At 32.3% G+C, this 21923-nt stretch overlaps 1 protein-coding gene across 1 annotated transcript in view; it reads right to left on the reverse strand.

The window, feature by feature from the left end:
- The window catches only part of LOC118188970 (gamma-aminobutyric acid receptor subunit alpha-6-like), a 102594-nt gene that overhangs the window by 26658 nt on the left and 54013 nt on the right, over positions 1-21923 (reverse strand). The window contains exons 4-6 of the mRNA XM_035359501.2: positions 16585-16805; positions 16413-16495; positions 771-908 (exon numbers count right to left, since the gene is read on the reverse strand). Coding sequence (XP_035215392.1) covers positions 771-908; positions 16413-16495; positions 16585-16805 — 442 coding nt within the window. The remainder of the gene's footprint in view (positions 1-770; positions 909-16412; positions 16496-16584; positions 16806-21923) is intronic.

A 21923-nucleotide genomic window follows, 5' to 3' on the forward strand; every position in this document is an offset into this window, starting at 1 on the left:
TGATAGAGCCCCTCTGAGACTAAATATTTCGTGCGTAAGAAATGCCAAATGCTATTTTAAATACATTTTTTAATGTTTATATCTTTAAATTTCAGAGTAATATAAGCTAATGAGTACACTGTGAAGTTAAATTTTAATGCAAAATAAAGTAATGAAAGTTAAAAGGTAACGTAAATTGATGATTATATTGTGGTTGCTCATGGGAAGCAAGAAAGTCAGTTTTCATCTATATAATAGCAGAAATCTTCATCTGCAATGTAATTTGTTCGCTGTACATTATCAGAAAAAACATATGTAAATATATACGCACTATGAAGTTCATGTTTATTAATAATAATGAATTTTGTTAATATTGCCAAGGACTATAGAAAAGGATTTTACGAGTAGCATACTGTCCACGAATCTGCAGTTCCTTATCAGTATGTAACAGCACACTTGCTTTTTTTTTTCAGTATTTAATTATTTTCTAAACACCTTTTTGTTCCCATATTGATTCATTTTCATGTTTTTGAAAGAAAATCTTAAAAGCTTCGATCAAACTTGAAATTTAATGAGGAATTGAATTAATTGTTTTAATTTGGGTTTACTGTCACAACCCATCGGACAAAAACACTCAGTTATTTTTGCATTCAATAATAAAAATTTTTATGTGACACGCAGAAGGAAAATTTACCCTGCATTAATATTATACATAAAAGTAAAAGTAAATAAATATACAAGAATAATAAAATAAAAAATAATTCTATTTTATGTGATCACATGTTACTTACCACCAACTTTCACCACATTATCACGATGCTTTAGAGTGATATTTACGAAATCATACTGGGACAATACAACATCATCTGAGCGAGAAACAGCTTTCGGCCCCTTCCATTCATACAAAACGTCTTGGATTGGGTAAGCATCTGGATGAGATAAGCTTTTGTTTTCATACAGCTGTTGAAATTGAGAATCAATAACATGCATATTTTTTATTGCTAAATTTAAAAGTCTGAAAATTACAGTTACTAAAATTTTATTTCTCTGTACCAAATGATAGTTCAAGAAAGTAAATGCGCTTTTATTCGATTAACAAAAGCATTCTCATATTTACTTATTTCATAAAACTTCATAAATTCCTTCATAAGATTTAATTTAACATTATTGAGAATTCTGCTCATTAACCAGGTTATTTCGAATAACTTAATATAGTTTACACTTCAATCGGAAGAACTCTGAAAATTTCATGTGCTAACAGGATAGGTACTTCGCTTAACAGTGTTTGCATAATGCGATGGAAAGAGTGAACTCAAATAACTCTCATTGATGTTTACTTTACATTGGTGAGCCAGTCTAAATCAAATATATCTCAAGAAAAAGTTTAAATAAAAAAATGTGGCAGAAATGTCAGCGGATAACATCACTTTATAATTTTCTTTAATAATGGCTGTCAGTTTGAACTTAGTCAAAAACTAAGTTTTTCACTTCCGTTTTTCGAAATTGCTTCACTAGTTATAAAAGCAAGATATGTACCCTAACATGTTTATATGTGTATCTCAAAAGAGTTTTACTCTTAATTCACAAAATGCTTTTTTCCCTGCATTCGGATATGAAATTTTTAAATGTTGAACTTACTTAAAAGTTAAGCAAATATGCCGTTCATTAATTTAATTTCAGCGGATGAATTTAATTTACTACAGTCCATGGATTAAAATAAAAACTTATTTCAAATAAAAATATTTTTACTTGCATGCCTAGATTCGTGACATACTTAACTTTTAAATAAATAATATTACTATTTAGTTTTCCAAATTTATGGTAGATATATAGAATTAAGCACAGGGTACATATGTTAATAACATATAAAAATATATCATCTCACCGAAGACTTAAAAATAATAGGTTTAAACTCAGGAATTCAAGTTATTAATATGTTAGTAAAATGATTGCTCTACAAATGAATCATATAAAAAATAACAAACATAAATTCTTGATGAATAATTCTACTGTGCATTTAACTGCAAACAAATACGTAAGAAATGTTCCTTTAATTTCATTTCTGTTAAATTGAAACAGAAATGAGCTAAAAAACATCCTATTTCCTAAAACAAGCAAGGTTTAAGATTAATTATTTAGGAATTCATTTCACTGCTAGCTCGCCAATAGAATAGTTCTTTAGTAATGGAAGATTTTCCGCTTCAAATTTATAAGATCTAGAAATGCGAAATGCTTTCAAATTGACGAATTTCATCTGCTGTAATGCTCATTCTTTACGTTTGTCTTCTTACTTCTTGAATCCTAATGCTGTCTACAGCCATTATCATTTTATTATTGCCGTTGGCTTTAACTAAGAACAGTTATGAAGTCCTCTTTCTAAATATTAAAAAAAAGCATATTTTGCACTTCGTAAAATCATTTTGTGTAGTTTAATAGTGAAGAAATGAAGAAGTTTAACGTAAAAATTAGCACAGACCATGATTATTTGTGCTAATTTTTATCCTGAAATTCTTCATTTGTTTACCATGATAAGACAGATTCTTCATAAGATGTTAAAAGATATTCTAATGACACCACAAGTTTTACTGAATTGGTTTTTGGTAAATGTTAGAAGTCGGATGAATTCTGTGACTGAGAACTGGCACAAGTTTCCCCGCCCTCAATACCAGTCTTTAAAGCATCATTAGAATCAGTAGCTGCCAAACTAGGTTAGTGGTTAGCGACGCTGACTGTCTTACCGAAGAGCCCGGATTCGAATGCTGGAGATGACATGGATGTTTGTAAATGTATAGTGTCTGTGCGGCATGGGGGCATTCTAAATATGCGGAGAGCCGAAAGTTCTCTTGAGAGGTTGTGGCCACTTTAAGAGGCCGCCACTTTAAGAAGCTCTTTTATACATAAAATAAGCTATGTGGTAAGACTAAGGTTAGGGTATTTTATGTGTTTTCTAAAAATAACTTTCTTCGTACGTTCATTACTTATTTAGTATCACAAATCTCATTCTCTACCTTTTAGGTTTCCTTCCTGAATTATCTATAATTTTGTTCTTAATCATGTTTCCACTTCTTCGGCTTGCCTATCGTTTGAATTTTTATGTTTTCTACTGAATGAAGTTTTATGCTTTTCCTATACTAGCATGATGCAATTTTAAGTGCGGAATTTCTCTTGATTTTATTTTAACTTTTATCTTATTTTTAGACTTCTGCTGTCGTTTCAGACAGTTTTATTTTAAAAGTTGATCGTTTTTTCGTAAGTGTTATGTCTTTTTATTATTCTTTGATTTATTATTTATATATCATCAGATACAATGTTCTTTACTACGATCTATTGTAATGGCTACTTTTCTTAATTTTGCTATTATAAGGAGAATTTACAATATTTTAGGGATAGATTTTAGAATAAATTTTAGGGCAACTAAAATTAATTTTTTTCATACCCCTCCCCTTTATGAAATTTATACTTTCGATTTAATGTGAATATCGGCTGAAACTAAGTGTTACTCGGTGCTAATAATTGTTTGCTATGAAATCTTGTTTATTAATCTTACTGTTTTTGTTGTTATTGTTATTTAACATATGTCAACTTATTTCATTACAGTGGTTCCTTCTTTTTTTTAATATGGACTTTATCGTTCATTTGAAAATAGTTTTTTGACGTTTAGAAATAGTTGCATTGAAATTTGACATGCTATTTTGCTGCCATTTTGTAAATCTGTACATATTTGTATCTGCATATCATTGAGAAAATTGATTTTATTAATTTTGTTATTATGTTTAATTAATACATTAACTTGCACTAAGAGTAAAGGAAATTCGACGTACTGTTTTTTAACCATTTGATGTATGTGTTAAAAGCTGCGGTAAAAAATAGTGTTGGAAAATACAATTGTAGGTTTAAAATAACATTAAAATTTTCATTTCCTTTTATATTCATATTAACATTAAAGGTAGGAATTTTCCTCAGTACATTCAAAAAATATTTGTAGTATCTTTTCTTGCCGCATGGAACAGACATCGCTTCAAATCGCTTGGAATAAGACAGCTGTTCGTACTAAAAATATGAGAAATATTTCGAAATAAGACATCTTAAAAATTATGTTAGTAACACTACCAAAAGAATTGTAATCATAAAAACAAAAACTGGACTTCTTTTCAATTCAAATAACGCTTTGTTTATGTTCATGTTTATTTCTGAAGCATCTTTTCCTCAAAATACTGCCTATTTCAGAAAAAATATCTATCGTTCTACGATTAACCGAACCATATTATTCCTCCACTTTGTCACTAATGTCATTCTTTTTTTGTTTAATAATCTTATCTTTTGTATCCATCATATTAAAATCGAGCATTGCGGACCATGAAAACTGCAGGATTGATAGTAGTTTTCTTTCAAACAAATCTTCTATGCTAATCAATTTAAGAGTTCGCAGGCGTTCTGAACAGCAAGCAATTTCCGCAAGGCTGGTTCCATCGCTAATTGATTTGTAATGCTCTCATCCGCTACGGAAGCACACGAAATACATAATTAGAAAAGGAACGCCTCTTTACAAAAATTAATTCTTGACAAAAATGTAGCTTTCGCTTTTCCAGCACAGCGTAACAGTATGGGAAACAAAGTTCTGTCTACATCATAACGAAATCTAAAAACGTTATATGCTTTTTAACAGATGCTTTCTCAGATTTGTTGAAGAAAAGTATTTTTTACAAGCAAATTATAAAGGTGTCATTTCTTGTTCTGCATTAAACAATGCAAAAATTTTTATTTATCTTTAAGTACTAATAAGAAATTTATTCAGGAATATATTAAAGAGAATTATTATTGATGCATCCGAGAAGTAATTCTATAGATTTAATTGGAAAAGTATATAAAAAGAGCTTATTCCATAACATATATTTTATTATTCTTCATTAATATCGTGGTTTGCCTTATGTATAATTTAAATGCGAGCTAGCAGCTAATACAATACAAATTATTACTTCGAAATTTCGATGAATTTCGTCTGTTTCAAAATAAAAATAAACTCTTAAAATTACAGATTCTGTTTCGATTTAAATAAGCGTTTCATATTTATTCATACAACTTTCCTTAATATAAAACCTCGAATAAGTCGAACAGGGGGACCCATGGAATATTGGCCTCACTGCCTATCCCCATCTGTATAAGAATAAGGTACCACGTACGTAGAAAAATTTTACAAAATTATCATTTCTTTAATAGTTCAAAAATGTTTGTGTACTAAGTTTAACATACCAAAATAGGAAGTAAAACTGAACTTTTGTTTCAGCAAAAATGATGTTGTATCTTAGTTTCATTATCAAAATATTTATTTGCCCAGTCAGAAATACCCATTGGTAACCTGCAGGAGACTCCCACGAGTCCTCTGTTTAATTTAACTGTAATTTGTGAGCCCTTTGTTCTTTTTGTTTGCTTATTTATTTATTCCAAGAAAAACACATATCTCACGTATCATAATCATACTTATTTTGATAACATTAAATTTTGTAATAAAGCATGAAACAAAATAAATTTTAACGGGAAAACTGCATAAAGAAATTTCTAATTGTGTAAGGAAACTACAGTCAACATGAAGGCTGTCGCTTTTAACCCAAATAAACTTTCAACGCGAAGAACAATACCTTTGACTGTACATCACACTTCAGATTAATTCTAAGCTCCTTAAATGGGAAAACTTCAAGACAATTTTAACCCTAAAATTTATGTAAAAACTATATTGCAAAATCAGAGCTTGTCTTTAAAACCTTCTAAAGACAACAGAGGCGAAAGAAAAAGAAAATAATGATCGGCAGATTTTCTCATAATTAAATTTATTTGTTATTTTATGCAATTTTTGTAACATTTTGAGGTTTTTTATTTTAGAATTTTAAAGTTATTTCTTTTTTGTGAAACACAGTTCAATTAAATTTACATGAATCTAAAGCTGCTAAGCAGCAATTTACTCATTATGCGAAGAATGCTGACAATGATATTGGTCTCATTTATGAGCATCATTGTTTCAAAGCAACGTTTACTGGAAATCCACACACTTGCAGACGTTTCTTCAATTCGACTTTCAAAATTATCAAGGCAGCAATTACTGTTCTCTTGAAATGATCGTAACATGGTTACCGTTGATATTTCATCTGCACATTTTGATTTCGTCTTGTTTTCCTATTATTTTGAAACTTCTACGAACACTGATACTGATCTTACAAAAATAACTCGAAGTTTTTTACGAAAAAAGATGCAACATTTGATCTGGGATATGGATTCAAATAGTAATTCAGATATTTGGTTTTTTTCCTTTCACTAACTCCAGAGGTTTAAAGCTGTATGAGTTTCTGAGCACTTCGTATCTTTTTGTTAATAATGAAGATTGTGGATCCACTTTTTGTAGCACACAGGGATCTAGTAATAATGATCTAACCGTTGTTAGACGGAGATTTTCATCAGAATATGCAAAACTAGTGTATTCCTGAGGTTGAATCTCTGTCTGATCATAACATGATTTATTTTGAAATTTCCATGATACACGCGGGAAATATTTTAAGATATACCTCGGAAAATGTTCTTTTTAAGATTAAATGAGTTAATTGGAGTTATTTTCAAAGTTTTTGCATAAATTTCAGAGAAGAATTACTTAACTGTTTGCAAAATTGTACTTCTCCAGAGATGTTAGATAACATTATTGTTAAACAGCGCAACTTAATTATTTCTGCTGCTAAATACTCCTTCCCGTTGAAGAAATCATCTTTACACAATGTTCCGTGGTTGTCAATCGAGATTACTTGTATGTACAAACAGTTAAATTTAGCCAAAAGATATCCAAGAACACAAAACGAAATTTTGAGGAATGTTTACAAGAACAGTTATTTGCAAAGAAGGCTAAAATAGTATATGTCTAAGTTAGAGGAAAGTAAACTTAATTTTTGGAAAGAGTTTCTCAATAATAATACGATGAGAAATGTTTGGAAGAAGTTCTATTCTTTCGGTGTTAAAACAAATTTCAGGTATTGAACTGACGTCAGAGCAAGTTACTTAATCTTTTGAGGCTACAATAGATGCCATTTTACAACGGTCATTTCTTCTTGACAGTTTAGTTTCCGATGAGAAATTTCTGAAAGCATTCCACTCTGAACTATCTTCTTTTTATGATGCAGATGATGATTTTCCTTTTTCCGTAGCTGAAGGTGATTATGTTACTTTTTCTGTAGCTGACGGTGATGATGTTACAGAGGTTTAAAATTCGGTAAGTCTCCCGGACCAGATAGAATGGCAAACGAAATGATTCGGAATATTCCCGTTGTTTGTCCATTTATCTTATATAAAATATTTAATTCCTGTCTAGAACAGAAACATTTTCTAGCGGTATGGAAGAAAGCTAGAATTGCGACTGCTCCTAAAATATTGATATTAAGCGGTCTAGTATTGAAATATCATATGTATACAGCTTCTCCCATGCTTGAGTGATGCCTCGTAATACTTTATATAAACGAATTGGCACTTAAGAAGCAGAAATATTTTGGATGAAGATCAATATGGCTTTACTCCTGAAGATGTGCTTCCTTTCTTATGTTTCATGGTTAAGCAAGGTAAACTAAAAAACTACGTCGCGATTTTGATATTTCTGTGTATAAAAGGGGCTTTGATAATGTATGGTGGAATCGGAAATCATAAATTTATTAAAACGCGGTAATGTACTTAGAAACATTTATTACCTGATGAAGGAATTGTTGCATACTCGCACTGCAGAACTTTCTGTAGGTAATACTACAAAAGAAAACAGTTTGGAAAATGTATGTCCTTTCAAGGACCAATCTTTAGACCTTTTTCGTAGAATCTTAGAATTAATTATATTTTGTGTAAATTATGTGCTTTTCAAAATTGTTCTAAGACTGTTTTTGCAGATGATCTACTTTTAATTGTTCAATGCAAAAGCTTCGTTGATGCTTGTTCTGGGTCTCAAGATTACCTTGATGCTGCTTTTCAGTGTTGTAAACTTTATAAGTTGAAATTCAACCCACTCAAAGGCAAAGGTACAATGGTACACAAAAAATGAATACTGTCTGCAGAATAAGTTTATCACTTTGGGAGTTCCCATAGAAGAAGTTACTCAAATAAAGTATTTTGAGTTTCCCTGGATAACAAATAGTTGGAAATAGCGTATTATGTATCTCTCAGGCAAATGCGAAAGAGTTACTTAAAATGTCTAAAAACACTTTTGTAGTCGAAATAGATGTTCTTAAATTGATATATAGGCAAGGAATAGGGCCAATTATTTCCTACGCTTTAAGGGTTTGGGACGGCTTTTTATTGCAGAAAATAAACTGCAAGCTTCTAAGAAAAATTCAGAGAGGATTTCTTTTAAGAATTACCCGTGGCTACAGAATAATTAGCTACGATGCTCTTTTTATTATCGCTGGTATTTCACCAATTGACATGGAAATTTTGAGTAATATTGCGATGAAGCAATTCCCTTCAAAGCATCTGCAAGCATTCCTCTTCAAATTTTCCTGACAGCAATCTTCTAGTTTCTTCTTTTCAGCATCATTTTAACAGGAACGCTATACGAGTTGTTTTCTATTTCGATGCTATTCTTGAAGAGTAGCAATTAATTTGCTTTACTGGCGGAAGTATGATGAATTATAATGTTGGCCCTTGCGTTTGTTGTTTATGAAGATTAAACTAGCAAAAGCCTTCAGTAATGATGATAATCCTTTTTTGAGAACGGAGCTCGGTTTTTCAGACGGTTATTATTAAGACCTTGCAGGATCTTGATAGTGACATTCATTAAGTTTCACCCATTGACATTGAAATTTTGAGTAATATTGCGATGAAGCAATCCCTTTCAAAGCATCTGCAAGCATTCCTCTTCAAATGAACACTGTGGAAATTTTGGAGATGAGAGAGGGCTGATGTTGCAGCAAAGCTAGGCACGGAACTTCACATTGATTTACATCCCCTTATTCCAGCTTTTCACTGGAAGCGCTATTATAGAAATGATGCTGTCTATACTTGGAGCAGAGACTATCTTGCGTCATCAAAAGCACAATGTACCAGAAAGATTTTCCTGCAGTTTTTCACAGAATAAAAGTTGACCACTTTTCAGCAGACTTTTACTCAGTTTTTGTCAGAATATGGCAATTTTAAGAGCTATTTAAAACACTTTGGCCTTACTTCAAGTGCTTTGTGCGGTAGCAGCGATGAAGATGTTAATTATATTCTTTAGTCTGGTCATCATGTCCAGCAGAGGAAGATACATCTGAAAAGAGCCTATCTGTATCTCGGTCCCCAATTTGTTTTGAACTTTCATGGACTAAAGAGAAAATTTTTGATTTGTGGGATTTTATTCTTAATTAAGTATCCTCGTGGTACTTTATGGAATACGAGGAGTTAGAGTTAACAACAATAAAAAAAATCTTAAAGTTCATGCACGAAATATTATTATGAGCGAATGAGATGAAAAAAAAAAGTTTTGAATTTAGCAGTAAAGAAGATCCCGCATGAAGGGATGTGCGATAATGACGCAACATCGAAGGTAAATAAAAACTAACCATATTTAGCATTTTATCCCAATTTTAGTGGTTTGTATCTCAAGGACTATTATAACCGACATGTACCCCAAAATATTTTAATTTAAGGGCTTAAAAAAGTAAAAAGGATTTAATAAATTTTACTACTGAATATCTGTTAAATTTCGATCGTACAAACTATCTTATTTGAATGATGCCTTTAGATGTTAAAATTATACCTGTCATTCTCCATTGATATAAAATACAGTATACAGTTTTAATTGAGATTTTTCAAAAGTTATTCATTTACACAAATATAAATTTTAGTCGCATGTTACACTTTAAATAATATTAAAAGACATATTATACAATAGAATAATTTATAATAAAACATGAAAAATTAGACAAAAAGCAGTTTTAAAATTTTAATCAATATATTTATAAAAGTCAATATATTTATAAAAGTAAGTGTACAATGTGCGTGCCGCTAAAACTCAGAAACAAGTCCCGATACGATCAAGGGAGTTATATGGTGTGGTAGCCCTCTATACCCCATCCATGAAGAAGGTTCCTGGTTTTACCTGAAGGGCGTGCTTTTGAAGATATAACAGCTGGAAACTTCTCCCTCTAGAAATTTCTAGAACACTCCAGAACATTCGAGAGCATTATATAATATTCTAGAACATTCTGGAATGTCGTGGAATGTTCGGGAACACTTCCAGATAATTGTGGAACATTTCAGAACACTCTCGAATGAAGGAGTGGGGCTACCCATTGGTAGGGGTATATAAAGCAGGATCCGCCGTGAGTTCGAATGTCAGTTTCTTATCAGTGAGTGAATGAAAACAAATAATGAAGTATGAGCTATAAAAGTGATAGAGTGACTGAATATAAATTGAAAATAAAGTGTGTTAAGTGTACTTAATTTCTTAATAAAAAGTTGATTCGATTTATATTCTATAGAATGCCCAAACGTAAAAGAGGAGGAGATCTTGCCAGTTCTGAAGCAAAACGGCGAAAACAAAAAGAAAAAAAAAAAAAGAAAAGAAACGAAACAGTCGAAGAGCGCGAAGCACGTTTACGTTCCAAACGAAGGAGATTGAGCACCGTGAGAAGCAGAGAAAATGAAAAACAACGAAATGAACAAATTGAAGAATCAAGAATTGCGACACAATCTTATAATAAAAGACTGCAATCGCAAGCCTCTCATGAAAATTTCATCCTATAAGAAGCGCTGACGAGGACAAGTAAACAGTACGACCTAGCAAATGAAGCATTCCACTTGGACCCGATGAAAGAATATAAGAAAAACAAACACACCAATCTGGAGTGGCTATTTCAAAGGGCAATTTTAGCAACTAAAAATAATATTGTTGACAATATCAACTTTAATATTCAATAGAAAATTCCTGGTGAAGAGAGAATATACAAATCGATTGTCACGATGGTAAACGCTGAAGTGTTAACTTCCCTACAGAATTTGTAAACTCTTTGTAAGTACCAGGAATGCCCGGTGGGACAAGGTTGACTCAGCCTTTCATCCCATGAGTGGGTCGATAAAATGAGTACCAAGTTCGCTTGGGGACTAAACACCGAGGGTCCTGCTACAGGTGACCATATGTTCAGGGCATATGCTCAAGCACCCCGGGCCCCTCGGTCAAGAAAGCAGATTTCTGGTCACTGCAGGCCTTGGCCCACTAGGGCTATTGCGCCACTGAGTTTAGTAAATGTGTTTTTATGTATTCTGTTTGCTTGAATTAAAAGAAAGAATACACTAATTTCTGTAACTTATTAAAGTGAACTAGGGTTTTTATGAGCCTCCTGTATACAAACTGCAAGTTCTTATGATTTATCCTTGTTTGCCCAAAAATGTTTGCGATTTCTTTAACGTCATTTTTATTTATGAATAAACACTTTTGAGATGCATATGAGTTTGATAAATTTGAGAGTGCATTGTAATACCGATCAAGGTATTATTATTACAATCATCATCATCGTTATCATAAATATTGCACATTATTTTGTCGTTACTCCATATGAAGCCATCATGAAATTAATTTGGATAATTATTAACTGAAATTATTAAAGTTGAAAAGTCAGCAAAATTTATTTCGTCAATACATATTATTACCGTTTGAACGCTCAGGAGGCGTGAATAAGTATTACAGCAAAAGCTACTGCGGCTTTGAACCGGCAGAGGAAAAATGACGCAGTGTGAATCGAGTGCATTCTTCTCGCTTACTAAAACCGTTATCAACATGAATGTTACCGGTGGCTTAGCGTCGAAAGAAACATTACGGAGAATCTTCACTTTCGGGCTATCTGATTGGTCGACTTACGCGAAAACCAGTTCCTTTGCGAAAACCGTCATAAGGCGAAACATTCCCACCACAGTCGTAAAATATTCCGCGTACATAGTCTGGACATCGGTTCTAGCGAAACTTTTACGGGTAGGAATCTTCCACTGGTAAGAGAAGAACCTCTTTTCTCGGAAAAGTTTTTTTCAGGATCACGCGTCGCTAGATGAGATAACCCTGTTAGTGCTGAGTAAAAGAAACCTATGTTCTGTTTCTATACTTTGCCGAAAAATCATGGGCACCAATGCTGTGTTACAACTTCCTCTTAGGGAGGAAACTGATGCAGAAACAGACAGGTGAAACTGTAACTAACTAAATATCAACTGATAAACTAAACTCTTAAGATTTCGCTAATTACCACACTTTTAGTGATCGTATAGGTAAAACGGTAATGCATTGCGTTGTGAAAATGCATCCGGGACCGCGCCGTGAGAGGATCGAATAAATAACATGTAAAATCAATATATATATATATATAAGAAAAGACATATAAAAGATATAAAGAAAACATAAGTAATAGGTTTCCAGACTAAATACCAGTTTATTCAAATTCCTCACAATTAAAATTAAATCTTATCCTAATCAGAGAGTCAAATTTCTTACTTTTGTTACAGTTTCAATTTGCTTATTTTTAGACACAGGGAATTCTTCAATTTGTCATTTACTTTTGTTACATTTAAAATTCATGATTTGCAAATCTATTACATAACCCTTATAATTTAACGGGTACCCGTTCTATAATTTCTAAGAGGTTAAGGAAAACATATTATTTGCAGTTCACATCTGTTCTAAGGAAGATTACACAAACAACTTAAATTATTACATCCTAATTCATATAAAGACTTTAAGGTTTGTCTCGGTAAATTAAGAAGGGGAAAGAGAAACAATTGAAAGCCTGAGAATTAATTTAAGATTCGACGTTGTTTTTACATTCCAAGGAAGTTGTTGAAACCTTACTTAAAGTTCAAACACAAAAAATAAAAACTTATCTTGGGTGGACATCTTGAAGTGGAGGACTCTTATCCTAATAAGCGTTGACGTCAGCGGCGCTGATTCACGGTTACAAATGGAAGTTTCAGAGGACATCGTCCTGTCCTGGCACTATTGGCGAAACACACACGGCAGGTAACTGGTTTTCATAACGACGAAGCAATTTTCACTCTGGAAAACAGAAACAGGAGCACTGCTGCCCAGCACGGCTGTCCGCCTGGTCTTCCCGCTTCGAAAAATCGGGCCACAAGTCTTAATCCTGAAAGTCTTAAATCCATCCGCAAAAAAAAAAAAAAAAAAAAAAAAAAAAAAACTCGTGGAAAGTCGGGAAGAGATTCTTAAACATTTTCAGTATAACTCGCCCGGGTTCAATTTCGCCTTTTAGCCAGAACGCGGCAGGGGAGCATGTTTGCAGCTCCCGGCCGGAAAAATCTCTCTAGGCAATTACAGCTCGCCTTCTATCGCTCATCCCAAGAGCAAGCTCGAAGTTACAATCTTAGCCCAAAAGTAAGTAAGTCCACCCAGTAAGTGATTCCAAGAGTAAGTCCACTCAGTAAAACTAGCCCATCTTCAACCTCGCCTCTTAGTCAAAACGCGGCCGGGGAGCATATATGCCGCTCCCCGCCGGAAAACATCTCTCTTCGTAAATTACATCTTTTCTATCGCTCAACCCAAGAACAAGTTTCAAGAGTAATGTCCAAAAGTAAGTTCCTCACGAAAAGTCATTCCAAGAGTAAGTGAGTAAAGTCTTTTAAACCTTTCAGCAAATACTCATACCTCTTCAATCTCGCCTCTTAACCAAAACGCGGCCGGGGAGCATATTTCCCGCTCCCCGCCGGGAAACACCTCTCTTCGTAAATTACATCGTTTCTATCGCTCAACCCAAGAGCAAGTTTCAAAAGTAACATCCATACAGTAAGTCTCGTACGAAAAAGTGATTCAAACTCGAATTTTTCTTCCTCTCCTTCACAAACGCGGGGTCCCACTATGGCTTCAATTATCGCCTTCTTAATTTGGGCAAATTTTGCGTTTCAACCCCTGAATGAGGAAATAAGGGTGAACGCGCATGCGCGCCCCTCTTCACCTAGCCAACAACCGGACCTTCCGATCGCCAACCTGAAATGACTTACATCGAAGGTTAAGTGGCAACCTCTGACCCTTCTGTCACGTACTTCCTGTCCTAAGGTCAACTGCACAATGAAATTTCTACTAGAACATTCTAAAGGACAAAGTGCGCGAAATCATGACTTAGCAGAATCGCCTACCTTTCCCTGCTTCTTTTCACAATGAATCAAAGCTTGTACAAAAATTGCAAATAAAAGAAAAATAAATAATATTCTTTAAACTAAATAATATTCCCAGAAGCATCTGTTTTTCCCCAAAATTAAAGCATTAAAATAAATAATTCAGAATCAAATAAAATTAAGATTTCCATAAATCAGAAAATCATTCACCTAGTTTTTATAACGCGATCAGACAATTCTCTACACAACATTAGTAGTACTGGATTGTTGTCATTAACAGTGCTTGGAGATGCAGTTATCTACTCCATGCTTTTGCAACTAAATTATGGGGGTGTAATGATGCACCCATATCTCGTCATAGGTGACGATATTATGCAAAACAGCTCCCACTTCTTTAAATCAAGTTTGAAGCAATTGAGAAATGTGAACTCATGCAGATTTTTTATCATTATTCAGTGAGGACGACGGGGATGAGCTTGATTTGCAACACGCTCATGGTCTTTCTTGAATTCGTTGCATTAAACTTTCATTCTTAACCATGAAAGATTATCTTTTTCGAATTGGGCCTGCAATATGCGATACATTTTGCCTGATTTAATGCTTTCACTGGAGAGGAACTCTGTAGTTACACTTTGCTTAACAGGAAAGGGATAGGAAGAAAGGTTTTCTCACACAAAAGCAATACATTCTGTTTTTAGCAGCATGCCTTTCTTTCATCATCTTGCTTATCGTACTAAATACATACACATTAAATAATGAAAACTTTCATTTAGCGTAACCTTTGTTTTCAAGCAATAATTCTCTGCGTCAGTTATTTTAAAACACATTTCCATAGGTTTCTTTCAGTTGTTCAGTGTGGTCAAGAAATTATAATAGCGAATTTTAGCAATTTAAAAAAAAGAAACATATTTGTAAACTTAACCACTATATTGCATATACGAGTATAACGAATATTCCCATAAATTTCATTCCATTCAAATGAAATTGGACCGAAAGAAAATATTTTTTAAAATTTCTGTTTTTAACCTTCGTGCTTTGGAATAATATTTTTAATATCTAATTAGTGATTTTTGTAATTAATACACTTCAGAAATATGGAAAAGTGAAAAAAATAATTATGTTTAGAAATTAATAATTTTTTACAATTATTTTTTTCTTTAAAATGATAACATTTCAGTATATTGTTGTGAGCGTTCATCAATAATAAATTAAAATACGCACATACTTCTCCCTTATCGTGAGGGCTTTTAAACGAAGCACGAGGCAAGCCGGCTGGCTTGGTTCCCTTATTCTAAACAACCCAACCTAATGCCCTGAACTTTCCAATCACACACAAATGCTCTTCCTGAAGTTCAGCCATTAATGGCATGTTCATGTTTGATCGACCTATGAATAACATATATCATCACACTTAAACACCATCAAAGAGACAAATAGCAAAATAAAAAATAAAACAAAAGATTTCATAGCTAACGTTATCATGGCCAACTTCCAGGATTTTCACGAATTGTGAAGACGATGTCGGTAGCCACAAGTAAAAATACTAAAACACTGTGATAAATGGGTGTGAAGCTCAAAATGAATCATACTATTCATCAGTATTTTTCACTTCTTTCTTTTTCAAGCACAGTCTCACGTTGCTTGCTGTGCTAAAAACAAATCCCACGGGAAAGGGATAGGAAGAAAGGTTTTCCCACACAAAAGCAATACATTCTGTTTTTAGCAGCATGCCTTTCTTTCATCATCTTGCTTATCGTACTAAATACATACACATTAAATAATGAAAACTTTCATTTAGCGTAACCTTTGTTTTCAAGCAATAATTCTCTGCGTCAGTTATTTTAAAACACATTTCCATAGGTTTCTTTCAGTTGTTCAGTGTGGTCAAGAAATTATAATAGCGAATTTTAGCAATTTAAAAAAAAGAAACATATTCGTAAACTTAACCACTATATTGCATATACGAGTATAACGAATATTCCCATAAATTTCATTCCATTCAAATGAAATTGGACCGAAAGAAAATATTTTTTAAAATTTCTGTTTTTAACCTTCGTGCTTTGGAATAATATTTTTAATATCTAATTAGTGATTTTTGTAATTGATACACTTCAGAAATATGGAAAAGTGAAAAAAATAATTATGTTTAGAAATTAATAATTTTTTACAATTATTTTTTTCCTTTAAAATGATAACATTTCAGTATATTGTTGTGAGCGTTCATCAATAATAAATTAAAATTAATAGGTTCAGTGATTTAAAAAACTCAAAATTATATAGGTTTATTGATGTACACTTCATATAAACATGGATAAATGAGGTATGCTACTTACAGCTTCCTATTTCTAACGGACAAGCTTGCGTATCCAATGGGTATTTTCTGAGATGCATTGGGCAACTGGCTTTGACAGTCAATCTACATAAAAAATGAGCCTATAACATATTGCGTGTATAACAGCTCCTTAGCGACTTAAAAATTTTACGATTTCTGAAGATTTTTCTTACCTCATGGAATATTTGAGTTGACCATCTTTTCGAAGTCGTATGAATTTATTTGGAACGGTGACTTTATGGAGATATGAACTTTTACCATTTAAAAAAAATGTATCTGGAATCCAAACTTTTTGAAGAAATTTCCAATCCATTGAAAGTACATCCTTATGAGAGTGAAACCGAAGCCTTTTATCATACCAGGTTTGACGGAAGTAACAATCCATGGAGTAGATCTTCAAATAAAATGCAAAAAAGAAAAGAATACATTTTTCAGAGACATAGAACTGTTCCTCAAAGAAAACGTTTTACATAAATATAAATTACTTCTATGTCTGGAATTTCGAATACACTATCACAATATTTTTTTTCTGCTGCCAAAACAAGGTCCTCTCTAAAATAAAAGCTTAAGACTCTGATAGTTTCAGAAATTAAGGAATTTACTCAGAAAACTGATTTAAAAAGTAACTTATAGTACATTTAAATAATTGCCATTTCATTCTGTCGAAAGAAGTTTATTTTGTTCATTCCTCTCTGATTAAAAATCTATATTTATTTGAATTTTCTTAGTATAGGCACTAAGTATCTTAAATGATTACTAACTTAACTAATCAATTAAAATATACACGAAATTAATTAAATCAAGTTTTTCTCTCTTTGCAGGTTTTAAATTTTGTTCTTGGATGCCATATGTAAAATCAAAATTCTTATATGTTTTGATTACCTGATGCTTAATTACCTGTTTTTTAATAAAAATTCTGCTTTATTGCAGTCCCATTTAATAAGCATTTCAATATTCAAAATTAAACCAGTGAATGTTTGTTATAATAGCGAAATAAAATATATGAAATAAAAATATGAATAATTAGCCAGTTTTATAGTATCCATTTCTAGGTAATGGAAAATTGTTGCAAATTAATCTGTTGGAGGAAATTGCATTAAATATTAATTTTAAAGTTAGAGAGAAATTTTCATCTGCAAGTAATTCAAATGGCAACTACACTGCCTTGTGACTTAATTTACCTAACCAATTCTGACCTAACTGCTATGTAAGTGTGTAAATATATAGCAGTGAGATCTGAAAATTCGCTAGTTTATGGATCGACGGTAAAAATTTGAAGGATTATATTATTGTATAACTGAAAGTCTTCTCTCGCTTAAGAAAATTTGAGAAGATTGCATCTTGTTAGACGATCGCCAAATTCAAACTCAAGAAAGGTACCACTCATATTCTAATTCTTAATTTAAATAGAGATACCGGAAACTATCTACTAACTTCTGTAGCAGAATGAAATAAAAATTTCCCTCCGCAAAGGCCCTGAGACTAAAATGTAGTCGACGCTCAGTCTTTATGTGACTTCCATCCAAAATTAAGAATGTTTGAAGGACGGTTGACTTTCCACATTTATGTTACACTGGACTTTGAGGACATTTTCAACACTATATAGATGGGGAAATGTCCATGGGGAAATAGTTGGAATGTGATCAAACCAAGTAGGTTCCTCTCACATTAAAATAACGACTTCAAGTTAAAATTTTTTTCAGAAGCTGATTACTGACTTAGACAATGCTGGTACCGCCGGTCTCAGGAATTTAAAGTTGGGAAAATTATGTTTATTGGGAAATAATCAAGGTATCGCTTGCAAAATCTGTTCACCAGTGGTTCGTAAAACACTGACAGTTATGTCCCGATTTCTGTTCCCTCCGGTTGAACGGGAAGACTTCGCTAGTTTTTATGGCTCTTCCCGTAATTTCCAGCTATCTTTCCTTAGAAATCTCCGAAGATATTCCTTTCCTTAACTGATAAATCTTGTTACATTCCGTAAATAACTAATCACCCGAAATATAAAATGTGGATTTTTTAGAGAACCGTCTAAATAAGTTTAATCAGCTTCGAAACTGATAAGAAGAATTCATTAATTTAGTCCAGTTTTTCCTGTCTTTGCATGTGTTAAATTTTGATCTCGGCTTGTAGAGACATTAGGATAGTTTTAGAAGCAGGCAAGATGAAAAATGAGCAAACGCGTTCTTCGGGAATCGAACCACGGACCTCTGGAATACCGACCCAGCGTGCAGACCACTACACCACGAAGGCACGCTAGGAAAGTGGGAGAAATACCTTATAGGCTGCCGAATGTAAATCAGAATTCTCATGTGTTGTGTTTTTTATGTTATTATATGAAAATATCTTTTTTAACGAAAGTTCGTTTTTGTATATCCGTAAACATTTCAATAATTAATGAACAGCGAAGATTTCTTCATAAATACAAAGAAAAGAGATATATCAAAGATAGATGAAAAATAACTCATGGTTTAAGCGATTTTACTTCTTAACATAAAATTTCCAATTGCGGAAAATGGGAGTATTCCAAATAATATAAAAAAGGGAACTTAGCAATTAATTTTGAGGTGAATAATATTTGCAACGCATTTACACCTTTATGGAGGTGTATTTTCTAAATATAAGGAAAAAAAAATAGAAAAAAAAAACTGGAAGAGTTTGATATAAATCTAAATCTCAGATTAGAACATTTTAATGGTGTCAAATTATATGTTATTCTCGGTTTAGTTTTAAACGAAACACTATTCAAAATGACTGTTTGCAAGAAGGAAATCTAAAAATGCCTAAATTACAGTCTGCTTTCTAATACCCATTAATTTGGCTGGAAACCTTTCCGTTTCACTAGAAAATATTATTAACAAATTTATTATTAATTCAGAAGTCAAACAACAAAAATCAGCGTTGTAACGCTGATTTTTGTTTTTTGACTTCTGAATTAGTATTTATTCGGCGTGTTATTGTGTCTTAATTAAATTTATTATTATTAACAGGTGGGGAGGTTGATCCTCAGGTCATTTTTATGGACGACAAATCTCGCAAACTTTGTAGCAATCTGGTAGATGATTTCCTCAAATCTGGATGATTTTCTGGAAAATGAGAATATTAATCGGATGGATCGCCAACCAGATCTCCAGACTTAAAGCCCTATACAACATGCCTGGGACTGTCATGGGACCGGAACTGAATTTCGCCTCACACCTTCTAGGAATTGAAAGAGCACTGAAATTTCCGAGACCTGTACAGCTTTGTTGCAGGAGTTGGACAGACTGCTACTGGAACTAATAAATTGCTTTATTTTCCGGAATGAAAATCATAGAGCTTCAGCAGGATGAAGTCAAGTTGTGAGAGCTGTATGACCTTCCTGTGTCGATTAGCCTTACGCACAACCATGCATGACTGTTGCATAGATTTTTATACTGTATCAACTTATGTCAATAACATATTTTATTAAAATTTGTCTATTCTTTCTGAAGATAATCGATCAAATGTGAAAGCTGTCTGAATATTGAACACCAATATATTGTTCATGTTATCTTTCCCAATTATAAAATAAGTCGGAAGATCAGAATTAATAATTTTAATAATATAACCAATTTCCCTTCGTCCTGTAAAATTTGCATTAATAACGCGGATAAGCTGTTAACACAACCCTAAATTGATTTCGGTTTTATTGAAAGGTTTTATAAAATTTGAAGGAATTTGATACAAATCCCTGTCCTTCAGGGAGAGAAAAATCTCTCACAATAAATATTCTATAAATCTAAATCAAACTAAATTTAGGAGATTTTAAATTCTGAGTTTTCCTCTTGTATTTACTACATGCTCTTTTATTTCTGATAAAGGAAACAATATGTCTTACATGTGTTGTTTCAAAGGGATTGTGTGATTAAATATTTATTGAATGATTAGTCGTAGGCTCAACGGTTACACTTTAAGAAATAAATCAAGGAAGGCAAGGTTTCGCGCATTGATTTTTTTGACCGTGGGGTGCTTTTTATTGAAACGATAACAATTTTAATTTCTTAAATGCCTTGGACAAAGAAATTGTCTTTTAGTAAGCTGTTTCTTAGACTGCTAAGGATGTTTTAGGCCTGGTAAGAGGTTCACACATGTGTAAAACTGGAACTGAAAGACTTATCAAAATTAATAGAACATATACTATTTTTACTGGGAGTGAAAATGTCAGTCTGAAAGTTGGTATGAAAGAAAATTACATAAAAAATTTCTGAATTTTTTCATTCCTATAGTTGAAAATGAAAACCCCCTCTATTTATATATTTATGCTTTCTTGACATACAAGTTTTCTTTCCGAAATTTACATTTGAAAATTTAAATGCATAGATATCTGTGCTCCAAAATTTTGATTAAGGATATGCCTAATAGTTTAAATCATATGAGGATGAATTTGTTTCGTCACTGTTTAGTTAAAACATTTTCATAATAATGAGATTTTTCCTACGGAACCCTCACAAAAATTAAATGTCATATACTTTTACTAAGAGGTGTTGCATGAATGAAATTGTCATAGTCTGAGAGCCTATATTTTTTTTTCATTTCTTTAATTTAAATTATAGCTTTACGGCTATTCTTCCTGCATTTAAAAGTGCAATTATTTTGAAATATCTTATACATTTGCTTTTACTTATGCTGGGAAAATTGGGAAAATATTTAAAATTTTGTTTTCAGTTTATGTTACTTTCACATTCTTCCCGTAAATTGTGTATTCTAAATAAATCATGCATTAGTAAGGAAATCTGTCTTATTGACAATGTTATTTAAGTTTATTTGTTTCACACAAACAATAGAAATTTATCATTTTGTAACTTAATAATTAATGTGAAGTAATGAAGATATAGTAAAGTAAATAGACATTTTAAAGAAGTCAAGGATACACTTCTTTGTGCACAAAATTTCACATTAATATGGGAAGCTACAGACATTAAACAGGAAAACTTTGACGAGTTTGCATAAAAGACCGCCCATTTGATTATCGAGTATATAAAAATAAATAAAATAATAAGTTACTTGCTATTATTCAGTAGCTTCTATAAAGATATCAGATATTAGCGTAAAATTATTGAGAATAAATTTTAGAAAAAATCCTTTAAATTACCGCTAATTCTTAAAGCTTACATCATAAAAGGTGAAATACTATCAGGATTTGGTAAAGACTACCATACTTGTAAAATATTACACTTCGTAATAAGTAAACCAGGAATTAAGGAAGTTAGCAAGCAATTTCAAATGGATGGACTAATTAAAAGCATAGGTTCAATAGAAAAGATTGAATTTCTCAGCACAGGTCAAAACGATAAACTACGTGATAAAATTAGCTGTATTCAAAATTAAATGGAATATAGCTTACTACTGAAACTTCTAAAATATAGGCAAGCTATTTTACACAAATCGTGATTATTAATCATATGAAAAACATATATAAAAGTAGAATAGTCGCAAGAAATCTTCGCTCTTCTCAGTTTTTGAGACAAGTTATTGAATACTCAAAGTTTCT

This window comes from Stegodyphus dumicola, chromosome X1 (genome assembly GCF_044657685.1).
Source record: "Stegodyphus dumicola isolate Sdum_Otavi_A_Nest chromosome X1, ASM4465768v1".
NCBI classification, from domain to species: Eukaryota; Metazoa; Arthropoda; class Arachnida; order Araneae; family Eresidae; genus Stegodyphus; species Stegodyphus dumicola.